Below are 13,315 nucleotides of genomic sequence, written 5' to 3'. Positions count from 1 at the left end.
ACACACACTTAGTGTTACGGTGCCCTACCCTACTCTATTCCATTGACTCTTATGGGAAAATCCCATCACATGGCCAGTGCATACACTGTAGGCATAGTTTATGCCCTTACAGTCCCTGTAACCCTGTAATCTCCCTGTTACCAAAGTATGTTGATTTGCTATTAGTGACAACTTTCTGATCCCTAAACCTGACGTATAGCTGGGATTATATATCTATAGTTATAGTTCTAGTTATATTGTTAGTAATATTTTCCTTTTTTTAGCCATTCTGGTTTTGCATATAATTTAATACATTATGTGAGTCAGACAACCAGAGAAGACCGCCCTGCTTAAAATGCTCAAGGAGCTGATGGTTGGGACATAAACAGGGCCTGAATGCAATATGTCCTACCTTCAGCAGCTTCATTAATCCCTCCAGCTGCACCATCAGCTCTCTCCTGCTCTCTTGCAAAGCCGACATCCTCTGTTCCAGCTCATCTTTCCTCTGCCTGTTCGAGAAACACAGAAATGGAGACACTGTGACGTCTTTTGAGCTACTGAGTATCCAAGAGGAGAAACCAGTATAAACCATTCTATTCTAACCTGATCTTCCTACTGTAGGTTCAAAAACAGACTTGTATACTTCCTGGCAATGAAAAACAGCACATGTGGTATAAAGCCATTATACCTTTTTACAGGAGATAAAAACATCCCAGGTGCATTGCAAAACACTCCTGGCTGATGTGGAATTACTCTTGTCTAAGAAAAAGCTGGAAAAAACATTCAAAAGGTGCTTAGATCTCTGTAGGAAGCCTTTTTTTGTATATACTGCAGGGACCTTAGTTTTCTACTGAGAAAAGCACTTTATGGAAATATGAAATAAGCTGTCAAAATATTAAATATGTTTGTCTCTTTATCCTGAATGTACTGAAATTATATTTTATTATATTCCTCCCAGAACATAAACAACATTCATATACGATTCTCTTTCATACAAAGAGGGACACTGTCAGTACCTGGTTAAACAAAGTGCATGGCTTAAAGTGTGTGTTGCCTTTACTCATCTAGTAATTATGTGGCAGATATCACCTGTTGCTACACCTCATAAAAGCCAACAGACCTCCATGCTACTTCTGCCATTTCACATTATTACGCTCAAAATCAGACCAGCTGCGGTTGATAATTTTATCTACAACATCACTGATATGAAGTACAGTAAGTGAAAATACATGTATAAAAGAAATAGATCCAGACGTAATAAGAATTTTCTAAATATAGATAATGCCTCTCACGGGTGCATTGTTAATAAATGGTTACAAGTGTCACATACAGTAAGCTAAAATTGTCCCAGAACCTGTGGGACAGAATCCTATGTGTTAAAGGGCATACAAGAGACAAACGAGCTCTACAATTTACACTGTGCTGAAGGACACACCAGAACCACTTCCTAATTTCAAGGGAACCGTTACTGAAAATGACATGATACATTTAAAGATGTTTTCTTATCATAAACAAGCAGGGAACAGGTTGATCACATCAGCCCTTAAGAGCAGTTAAAATACACGTAAATATGTCTTTTTATAACCATGAAAATTGCTAATGCTGAAACATTTACCTTCTGTCTTGAGGAGGTACACATTGAGAAATGACTCATCATTGCCTTTAGTTAAGTAATAAGACAACCTCGACTCATTAGAAGCACTTCAAAACTGCTGTTACATTAGAAGTTTTAATTGAAAACTCATCTGTCTTACTGTTCTTTCTCTTAAAATGTTCTAATCCAATCTTAATGGCTGCAGAAATCTGCTGAATATCAGGTGGTTGTGAGCTGAAGAGTACATCAGGCATAAACCACTAACAGTCTCTTACAAAGCAGTTCATGTTTGCTTTTTCCAAAACATGCAACTCAATAAACAAATAATAACTTAGTGGATTAAGTAAAGAGAAACAAATATTGGTATACAGTGAGACTATAAACAAATGTCATGCCCACATATACATTTCCTAGAAGTAATTAATGTAAATTGGTTTTAATTTGTCAAGCCAGAAAACTTTGAGCAACAAACAATATCCCTTTTCAACTTTTTTATTCTTACATGAAAGGCAATAACAGCTACATTACTGAAGATGAATTACTTTCATACAAAAACTATTTTCTTCCACCAGCTCTGTTCCACCAATTTACTCTACAGTATTTTCTGCTTTTTTAACATGTGCTGAAGAACATACAGCTGAGGGAAACATGGAGCAAAATGTAACAATTTTTGTGTCTGTTTAAACAAAATGGACCACACTACTGTCTTCCATTTTCTTTAACTTAACCTTTAAGGTGTTTTAAAGGTGTTTTTTAAGGTGTCAGCATAGAAGCTGTACTGTAGCTAACAAACATATATTCTATATAACCAAAACAAACAACTGAAATCAAGATCTAACCACAAAGTCTCTCAAATGTAAGTTTCGTAGCAGAATTAAAATTTAAATTATTTTTCCAGTGTCTAACACGGTCACTTCTGTTTCAGTATGTTAGGTGTATTTATACCTATCACTTTCCAAGAAATGCAAAAGTAGCTTTCTCTGCAAGGTTGGGTTGTGCAGCTAACCAAAACTCACAATACTGTACATAGCGAATAGTTGAATGAAACGTTCACCACCAATTTCATTATCTTCAAGATTAAAGAACTCTAAAAAAAAAACAGAAAATGATGTGCTCCACTTCACCAAAAAATCAATGTAGCAGAAAATGTGTATAACAGCACCTGACAAAGAATGAAAAATATGTTTTAATCTTTTTATAAAGGTAATATCATATTTGCATTCAGTAATCTATGTTGTAATTGATTTATGTGGACTTTGAGCAAGGCTGATGAAGAGTAATGTTCCTTGTGGCTTTATCTTTTATGAAGCCGACAACAGCAGAGCCCTTGTACAAGTGACAAGCAGTATAATGAAATTCTAGAGAGAAAAATGTGGCACATTCAGACGCACAATCCCTCCTTTGCTCCAGCCTCCTGAGGTGAGGTATGGTGGCTGTAATGTGACCACAGGGATCAGCTGGACATGGATCAGGCGGAGAAGGAAAGAGCTACAACATTGCCATCTCGTGCAGGGGCCTGTGGTGGAGGAGATGAGGGTACCTGAGGAGCCGGAGTTCAGCGAGCAGCGTGGGATTCTGCTGTGCCTTTTCAGGGGTAGGCTGGGAGGCTTGTTCATGCTCCAGTCTCAGTCGCTGGATCTCCTGCAAGATCTCCCTGAACACAAGTTCACCCAGGCTGTGCTGTTACCTCGCAAGCAGCTTCCTTTTAATAACTGACATACATTTGTCTTAGAAACGAGGGGGTAAATCATTACATGTTCCCCAAACATGTTCCCCCAAATATTCAAGAATAGAACAAATGACAAATGCCATTAGAAGACTAAAATGAGAAAAAAAAGTCAACAGAGTAATTTCACAACTAGAATACTCTTCATTTCTTTGGAATACTATTACCATTATGAGCTAAAGGGACACAGCTTTTGTGAGCCCAGTGAAAATATTTGTGCTGTTATCATACTGGCCATCATACTGGTCTTGGAGGAAATAAAGCAAGTGAAGAACAGTCTATCTTGGGCAAATAAAAAAACAGGAAATCCTTTAAAAGTTATTATTTTCTTAAAACAACAAAACCAAAAAGATTTCCCATTAAATGTATTCAGTCATATTTAATAAATGGATTTGGACACAGCAAGTTTTGTATTATGTTGTGTTCCTTATTTTTGTAAACAATGATCATATTATTTAGTTAATTTAATAACTACAAAAATAATACTAATACCTGTTTTTGTTTTCCAGTTCAGCAATAAGTTGCCTCTGTTGCTTGTTGGCATCAAAGTTAAATCCCAAGTCTGTTGGAGGGCGTTGCTGTAAGAAAAAAGTAGAAGTTACAGCACTAACTAAAGATACTACATTGTTAAACTATTAAACTAATGCATGAAGAAACAAACTCATATATACACTAATTTAAATGGGCAGAAGAAAGAAAAATTGCTATAATTTAAGTTTTGTCTTCCTATAAGTTGCATTTTGGAGTTTTGTTTAGCAAGATGTTACATGCCACAGACAAAACCAGAACTTTTCTCTCAATAATTTTATTGTAAACGTGAAGATACCAAATGCCAGAAAACAAAACAAAAACATTTTTTCCTATTTGTTTTCAGTTATTTCAGTTCATAACAATATTATTGATATTTCCTAGCAATAATGTTCCAATACTACTGAAATTTGAACTGCATAATATAATTTACATAGAATAAATTAAGATAAAAGGCTTAACTCATTTTCTTCTTATGAGAAAAAGCAACATAACCAATACCAAATTACATTAACTAATGCTGGTCTTTGAATACTGCAAAAACTGAAATTAAGATTTTGTTAATATGGAAATTAATCATAATTCCCCTCTGGGAAACTAAGCTCCTTTCTTTACCTCTCAAACCAATTATATTTGATCACTACCCAACCATGAAGGAATCTGAAGACGTTGCTCATACACTGTTCCTGTTGGGGCGGTTTATGTGGAGCACAGTTATTAATGTAAACTATAGTTGAGAAAGAAATTATTCTTATAATCATTATACTAATACTGTAACTACATCTCTTTTTTGTTGGGAAGGAGCTCTCTCTCTGAGTTTATGACATCAAAGTTTCTTAGACTTTTTCCTTGGCACTAAATCTCTCTAAGCTGACATGCTAAGATGTAAAACGCACCAAAGCCATAGCCTGTTCTAAATTGTGCCAGGCTAGGATGCAGATTTTGGCAGAAGTCACAGCAAATTAAATGTATAACTCATTCTACAAATGATTAGGATTGAAGATATCAACCATTATTAAGCAGGCAGCATATGGGGTCATACTGTAATTACATTAAATGTGCACTTCAATTCCTCGGATTTCTGATGTCTGGCAAAATCTCCAAAAATGTAATTGATTCATTGGTTGAGAAACTGGGTGGGGAGAGTGAAGACTGAAAGACCTTTGTAGCGCTTAACCATTTTCACTGAGCAGGGAGAAACAGACATTTCACACTGCAGAGAAAGGATTGCAGTAAATGAAGCAAAACAAAGTGAAACCTCATAGCCAGCTGAGGGTTCTGCAGCACAGAGAGCCTACGTCTGGGATGAAACACACAGAGCTCTAGATATGTTTTAGGACAACGTGGCTGGACTATACTTTTTGAAGAAGTTATCAGTAGAAGCTTTCAGTACATCAAGTAAACACTGTTAAAAGTAACATCAGACAGAGCATTTAAATAAAATCTATGATCTTCAATCCACAGACTAATAGCTTTTAAAGCTTAACATCATAAAATTAGATTTTATGAAACACATTCTTCATTACTCATTTTCTAAGTATTTATATAGGCAATATTTCTAGTCTAATACAGTGCAAGTGTTTTGTGTGATAAGTCGAGTGTAAAAAGCATTATCTTTCATAACTGCTGTAGTGACCTCAATGTTTTCCATAAATGGAACTGGAAGACGCATTGATGTTATTGATTCTTCCCCTCCCCAAAAAATATTTCCTGCCTCCCAGTTTGCTTGCGTGAGCAATTGTACTGTTTCCAGTTCTATGTTCAGTATTTGTCTGCATGATGATATTGTAAAAGGCTCACACTGAAAGAACCATGGCTGAGCTTAAATTAGGGGTTAATTGGGAAATTTGACAAGTGGATCAAATCCTGGCTGTCACACGTGCCATCAGAGCACCAAGATCCTATTAGTGGATTCAGATTTTTTGCTATGAGTATTTGTTCAACATCAAGCAATTAATACAACATATTGCATAATAATGTACACTCAAAAGTTTCTAATGGTGTTCCAAACTAAAAGAGAGAAGAAAAATCTCTAAACAGAAATTTAGACTAACGAGCAACACATGTCCAGAGTTTGACGCATCACATTCTGCACTCATCACCATGGTTGCCCTCCCAACAGCTCCTTGCCTCAATCTAGCAAGTAGAGGGAGGTGCTGATAACCTCAATCTGATGGCCAGACTGTCCATCCCTGAACCAAGCAGACGGAGGCCAAAAGAATGTCCCGAACTGCTGGAGTACAGTCAGTAGTGTCAGAGCCCCTGGACAAATAATCTTCCTGGAACTTTCAGTTTGGCGGTCCACTTCAGAGTCAGCACATTTCACCCTCCCACATAATTCTGAAGCACCGTCTTCATCTAGCAGGAATAAATGACAAAGCTCTTGTCTGGCGTCCTACAGCTTCTCAGCTGCAGCAAAACTCTAATTTCTAATTCCGTCAGAAATGGCAAAACCCTGCAGCAGCAAGGGGAAAAAAAAGCTCTTGGCAGGAGTAACAATGGGCCTGCACAATCAAGAACGCAGATGGCTTTTTCACAAAGTGCTGCCATAAATAACCTGACTCTCCGAGCAAAAGAAAACCATGAACGCGCCGAGTGCGCACTGCTGTCCAGAAGCGGGTACTCACAGTGGCATTGCCAGCTTCTGCTGCCAGTCGGGCCGCATACCTGGCAATGAGCCGGTGCTCTTCATCCAGCCGGCTTGGACTGTCCAGGACACTGTTGAGAAACAGGAAGATAACACTCAAATGCATATCAGAAGTCACACAAACAGAAACTCTTATTCGCTATTACTGTACCAACACGTACAAATGTTGTTCTTATTGCTATAAACTTTTTTTAACTCTCCCCAACTATGCAGTAATAAATTATATCGAATCTTTTAATACTGAAAAGAATTCTGAATTAATTGTTAGTTCATCAGTTAACTAATTGTGAGTTAAAAACATCTTCTGAGCAGTAAAGTATAACACTATGTGTAAGGGAAAACTGCTTAAAAAGACTGTATACTTTCCTTTTCTTTATAAAAAGAGAGTATTAGTAACCATTGTGTCAAGGTTAAGTAGTACCTCTAGGGAAATTATAGAGACAGAGATGCTGGGTTACCCTGAAACAATTTATTTTAAATTATGATTCACCAATTTTTTGCTATACCCATCCAATTTGGAATGGCCAGTTTTTCACATCTTTGCTCCCAAGTTCTGTCCCCACAACTGCACATGGGAAGAGAACGAGGTGGTGGAGGAGAACTTCTCCAACCTGCCCAACTTTGAGATGCTTCTGTTCTAACAGAAATGGGTGTCCCTCCCAGAAACACCTGAGATACCTTCAGGGGTCGCTAAGAGCCTCACTGATGTTCAGTCAAACATGCGCCATTGCCTGGGGAATCCTGGTCACAGTGGGCTACTCAAACCCATGCCACCTGGATCACAAAGTTCAACCTGTGCTCAGGCTTGTGCCTTTACTGACTGAGCCACTTAGGGATCTGAAATTCAGTAACATCTTAATTGTCATTTAAAGACTGATTTGTGGCGCAGTGTTATTGAACAGACTCATTAAGATACGGTATGCTTTACTTTACGTGCCTTCAGATTGGGTTGACATTCCAAAGAAAATAATGAAAACGTGTTATCCTTGTGAAAATGATTTTACATGCAAGGATGAGGGTTCAGATGAATGCTGCATGAGTTATGTAGTTCATAGCTTCATGTACAACAGAAGATTACACCACAGACAAGCTCGATAAATAAAATTGATCGTTCATGCTGGCATTGCTGGAGTGAGTTAACTGCAAGGAATACATTTACTGTTGCTAACATTAAGGTGACAAACAGCATTTTCCCCTGAACTGCTAGGGAGGTTAAATGTTGAACCACTCCTTAATTTAACACCAATATAGCTACTTGCACCCCTTTTAATCATTCAATCAATTTTAAGACTAAACACTTTATTCTGGAATGTTTCAGAGCTGACAAAGTACCTTCACATGCTGAACAAAAAAAATTGACCTTCCTTTGAACTACTTTCAAATACTTTGAAATGAAGAACTCTATAGCTTGGCTTTATGTAGAGAAGTTTAATTTTAATCATCTTGCTTAAATAACATTAAAACTATGCTTGAATGACTGCAGTTAACTGCAAAGGCCACTTCTGTATCAGGGAGTCCCAAGTAGGGAACATGTAAAATGTTGATTAGGGTAAGGTTTAGAACAAGTGACTGAAATTCACTTTCTACATCAAACGAAAGTTGTATTTATGTAGCTGGGGATGTTTATTTTTCTTTGATTTTGCATCAAAGCTCAGCTCATAACAATATAAAGTGAAAGATGTAGATACAAGTAATCTGTGCTTTCAAACAATGAAATATTCGAATGGGGCTCTGCTGCTCTTATAACACTGCTGTAGCAGGAAAGCCTTAAGGAGAAAATGTCTGCAGAAAAGAGCCTGAAGTGGAAAAAAAACAACAGATTAGACTAAAGCCAAGCACAATAAAGGCAATTCACTTTAAGAACAGCTTAGAGAATACAGTCCATTAGTGTTTCTGGTTTTGTGTACCAGAAGAAATATGGTTATAGCCCTCTTAGAGTTCTAACTGTTCATCAAGGGCACCAAGGGTGAGTTTCAGCCGTGATAAATGGGAATATCAAAAATAAACATCATTTCTATTTTTGTTATTAATACACAGTGATGGATTTTCTCTGTACCATTTTCTAAGTAATTTTCTACAATATTGTTCCAGGCTTTGTTCTCAGAGAGTAACAGCTCAAGGGCAATAGAAAGGATGAGGAAAGAGAGTGACAGAAAGTATGGCTTTAATACATGAGACCAGGATACACCATTAGGATTCTGAGGCGTGATATTTGAGCTGCTCTTCAGACAACGCAGGTCACCAAAACTGGGAACAGATTTGCTTGGAAATGTGCCCTCAGGCTAGCCCCTCTGCCAATAGTTTTGGTATAATTATTACTTTTCTACAATCAATTAAAAGCATCACTGGAGACTGTGTTATTGTTAGACACGAATGCATAATCAAAAAGTCATGAAGGACAACCCATCAATCAATGTGTTTGATTTACATTGCAGCATTTCATTACAGTCTCATATTTTCCTTTTTTGATTCCTCAGCAAATACTGTTCTCTCGGAAGAAAACATTCCCTGCTACTCAACAATTCAGACTTAGCTGGTTTTAAGGTGACCTGATATTATTACAACCTTGTAGGTTGGATAGAGTAGATAAAGGCAGCTGGCAGAGTCTTTATTATTTCTAAGGGGAGCCTCTAACCATTAAGTACTGTACCTTCTTTCTGCATTAGCAATAAAGGAAATCCCTTTGCAACAGACCATAGCTAGTCCCCTTCAGCTAGGGAAGAACTAGTGTTGTAAATATTAATGATTCACAAAAGTGCTACAGACATGCAAAATTCTTGTATTGAATAGTACAGTATGTAATGCAAAAACCTTGCATGCTAAATACTGCTAAAGGCATGAAGCATAAAATTATGACATACTGTAATAACCGTTATTTATTATACATTTTAAAAGATGTGTCAAAAAGATAACAAACCTCTCTAATTTCATTAACTCTCTAAAAAGATGAGGCACTCTACACTCTTTTCCATTTATAAGTTGGGGATAAGATAACTATACAATATTCAATTTTCTGTTTTAGAAATTTAATTTATTTTTATGTCAATCTCATGTATATTTGCAGTGTAGGCGCACCATTCTGAAACGCTTCTGATATTGTATATTTGATTTAGCATATGAATCTGTTTAATTATGCAGTTCAGGTGGGTAGCTGCGTCAGTTTGCACAGGCTGCAAAGGAACAAGTAATAGGTTTACTCCATGTTGAAAAGAGAAGAAAGGGAACACAACCTTTCGGCTGTGGAGCTTTCTTCGGGTGTGAGAAAGACAGCAAACATTTAATAGCACAGGAGAACAAAAGCCAGGAGAGAGGAGGAGGCGGGAGCAGGGGAGAGGCAGAGAGGGCACTCAGGTGGTGCGAAGTGGGTAGAGGTGAAGAGAGGGGTGAAACCTGCATGTGAATAGAGAAGATTACACAAAAACAAGTCTGTCATCGAGAGAAGGGGGAAGGTTTGAACCAAGTTTCAGGATAATTTTTGTTTCTGATGTCTTTCCGCTATGGGAATTAAGAAACCCTTCTTTGAGAACGCAGACAGAGAGATCAGTGTGATCATGGCCGTCTGAGGTGAAATGAGAAAATGTGGGCTTGGAGGAATCTTAAATCTTCACAGCCCTAACATGTTCTCTGTAGCAGTCTCCTAGTCTCCTTCCAGTTTCCCCAAAGTAGATAGCTGGGCATTTCCTGTAATTAATCTGTTTATTACAGAACAGCCTGATTTTATAACCAACTGATGCAAATAGTAGAATGAGTTGAGCTTTGTTGCACAGTATCATTGTCTTTTGATTCTGTAATTACTGAAGCAATCATTTCACTGTTTCAAAATCACTATTGGCCTGACAGAGGCATTCCTAGACAGTTTTCTCCTTGCAAGACTGATCTAGACTGTCTCTCTGGGTGGTACGATATACTGTACCTTCCTAATGATCGACTTCACCATGCTCAAAGTACTATTCAGTGTCTTTGGAATGTTTTCAAATCCTTCTCTTGATCTGTGCCTTTCTATAACCTTTTTTTTCTTTTCACAGCTGATTCCACCCATCCACTCTATTCTCAATTTGTAATGCTCCCATCAGGGAGATGGTATAGGGTACCAAATTAAAAGAAAAACATTAATAAGAAATCATTTGTCTCCTGTGCAATAAAACTGCTCAATGAATGCATGTAAATGTATTCACCCCACTACATATTTATGTATTGTTACTGTATGTACTGTTGTTGTGATTTAATGTACTTTGTGATTTTATGTGACTTTTATGATTTGGTTGTGTTTTGTACTTTTATGGGAGAAGCCAAAGACAAATTCACACATTAGTGAACAATAAAGTATCTATCCCTGAGTTGTTCTAAAACTCCTCGATCTTCCTGGTTGAATATTTGCTTGATATTCTTTACTTGACAGAGGAACCTTACAGACACTGATGCATTTATTCTGAAATCATGTGAAACATTATTACTGCACAAAGACTGAGGCCACTCAATTGTGTTATTTAACAAAATGCGACATTGCTGGGAGTGAATATGTTTGCAAAGCCAGTGCACTTATTCAGATTTTATAGTTGTTCTTGGGTAAATTTACAGAAGATGCACACTGGTTTAGCAGTTACTGAAAGGACACATACAAGTCAGAGAAAGGATATAATTGGCTTTTTAATTAGGGTTATTTTTCAATGGAATAAAAAAAATCCATAGGATTTCTCTTTACAAAGAATCTCAAAGCACTCAAATAACAGAAGGTTAATTCATTCGTCAATGAACTGCAGCACCCACCTTTTATGTGGGTACATGGTAGTCATTACTGTATATGACAACAAGCACTAAACAGCCTAATCAGGTGGAGAAATGAGAAGTTGCTTCACTAATTGAACTGAAAAGGCATTCTTCTCCAGAGTCCAGAGTGGCATTAATCCATGACTCCAGTGTTAGGACACCTTCTCTTACAAACAGTGCCATGGGATGACCAATTAGTCAGCATCTCAGTTTAGCATTTCATTCTGAATGAGGGTTCTGAAAGCAGTGTCCTTTGTCACCACACTGGGGCAGTGGCTTGGGAATTCTGGTGCAGAGAGAAGGATGCTGCCTATTGCTCCCTCAACTCCATGTACAACAGAAACCCTCCCTACCCTGTACCATCCTGCCCTAGCTTTCCTTAGTTTCCTGAAGAGATCAGGCTACAAAGTGGTAATGGCGCTGCCACTGTCCCTGTTTTCCAAAGACAATCCTGGTGGATAAAATAAATAATCTAGAGTTTTCCCAAAAATTTAAGGCCACACTTTCTGGCCTGGGCTATTTTCACATCTCAATCCTATGGAAAACTGATGGTACTGGTAAAATGAGCAGTTTTGCCCCTAACGCCCTTTCTGTTATCGCAGCTTCAACTGAAATCAACTGCTCAAAAGGAATGGGGCAGGATTAAGCTCCAGATATTTCTAGATCTCATAGGATGCATGGTAAATTCTGTTCAAGTTGTTGGCTGCTGCTTGTAGAGTTAACTGGATCCATGAATGTATCTAATTTGTTTTATTATTAGTAAACACACCTAGAGATAACTATTTTCAGGCATTGTTTTGAGTTCTTTGAGAACAAAAAAGCAGTAACTGCACATCCTGCAAATATAAACCTATTGTCTATATTCTAAAGCTAGAGTGAAAAGAAAGAACAATTCTGCATATACAGTAAAATCTGAGAGGCTATTTCTTGCCTTGATAAATCTAAAAGGTCAGTTACTTCTTTTCTATCCTCATTGTGCCGGTTATTGCAAACTGATCTACTTGTATCAAGAAATACATTTGACAAGATAATTGAAGCCAGATGGATCTAACAAAAAATCAAAATAAGAAGTTGCAGTCTTAACCTAAAAATGTCACTGCAAATCAACCAACTAGCTGCAATGTTATACTAAAAAAGATAAGTAAAACATTATACCACAGTATAAAGGACCAAATATTAACTACTCCCAAAGGCATTTTCTTTCACTAATAGAAGAAAAATTAGGAACCTACTGCTGTTCATCCTTTTTTAAAAAAGAAAAAGGAAGTTGAATTTTGTTTTTTCTGCCAAGCTGATATCCACTTTATCTAACACTCACCAATTATTTTAAGGGGGGGGGGATTTGGAAAGCATATAACCTGAGGTTACAATTTTGGGACACTATTTTGGCCACCTACTGTATCTGTATAGGCTCCAATGTCCTATGGTGGTGTGAGTTATACCTTAAGTTACTAAATTAAGTAGATTGCAAGACTATGAAATCGGAATTTAATTCCTCCTTGAATTAAAAAAAACTGTCTATTATCACTGCGTTACACAGCGGCAGTATGTACTGTGAAAGTGTTGGGTGGTGGCAAATAGAAGTAAAAATTCAAATCTTAGTTGTCACAGTGCTTTTGTGTACCTGATACATCCAGATTTGTCTTGATCTAAAACTAACATTTTATTTCTATTTACAACAGTGGCAAATGTTGCTGGTACAAAGTGAATAAACTGCCAATACAAGGTTGAGGCAGAGTAAATTGGAAAATTAGTAGTGCTTCAGTGTGTGGTATTCTCAGAAACACAGAACTGCAGGAAGAGGTATTTCACATTCAGTGTGCATAAACAGGGTTGTGATCACATAGACATATAGTGTTCACACACAAAAAATACTAAAAACAAAAAAAGAGCAGACACACAACATCTGTGTTGAACGTGACTGGGATTTCCTTCCTTCTGAGTCATGAACAGTTGCTAGAGGCTGATAAGAAGGGCTTCCCAAAGCTATATTTATAATGGAGATATGCATTTATTAAACTTCTGATAGTAGTAGTTTATTAAGTTTAGGATGTACAATACAGTCATTACTCCC

At 37.3% G+C, this 13,315-nt stretch overlaps 1 protein-coding gene across 12 annotated transcripts in view; it reads right to left on the bottom strand.

Annotated features, from left to right (window-relative positions):
- The window catches only part of dtnba (dystrobrevin, beta a), a 176,986-nt gene that overhangs the window by 31,745 nt on the left and 131,926 nt on the right, over window positions 1-13,315 (bottom strand). For all 12 annotated transcript variants that reach the window (XM_015348275.2, XM_015348281.2, XM_015348288.2 and 9 more), the window contains 4 exons: window positions 6,455-6,545; window positions 3,792-3,877; window positions 3,114-3,227; window positions 392-488 (listed from right to left, as the gene is read on the bottom strand). In XM_015348275.2, the coding sequence (XP_015203761.1) occupies window positions 392-488; window positions 3,114-3,227; window positions 3,792-3,877; window positions 6,455-6,545 (388 nt within the window). The remainder of the gene's footprint in view (window positions 1-391; window positions 489-3,113; window positions 3,228-3,791; window positions 3,878-6,454; window positions 6,546-13,315) is intronic.

The sequence above is a fragment of the Lepisosteus oculatus genome, chromosome 2 (genome assembly GCF_040954835.1).
Source record: "Lepisosteus oculatus isolate fLepOcu1 chromosome 2, fLepOcu1.hap2, whole genome shotgun sequence".
NCBI lineage: Eukaryota > Metazoa > Chordata > Actinopteri > Semionotiformes > Lepisosteidae > Lepisosteus > Lepisosteus oculatus.
The sequence above is the reverse complement of the archived record's forward strand: the minus strand, read 5'-3'. Positions and strand labels throughout refer to the sequence as shown.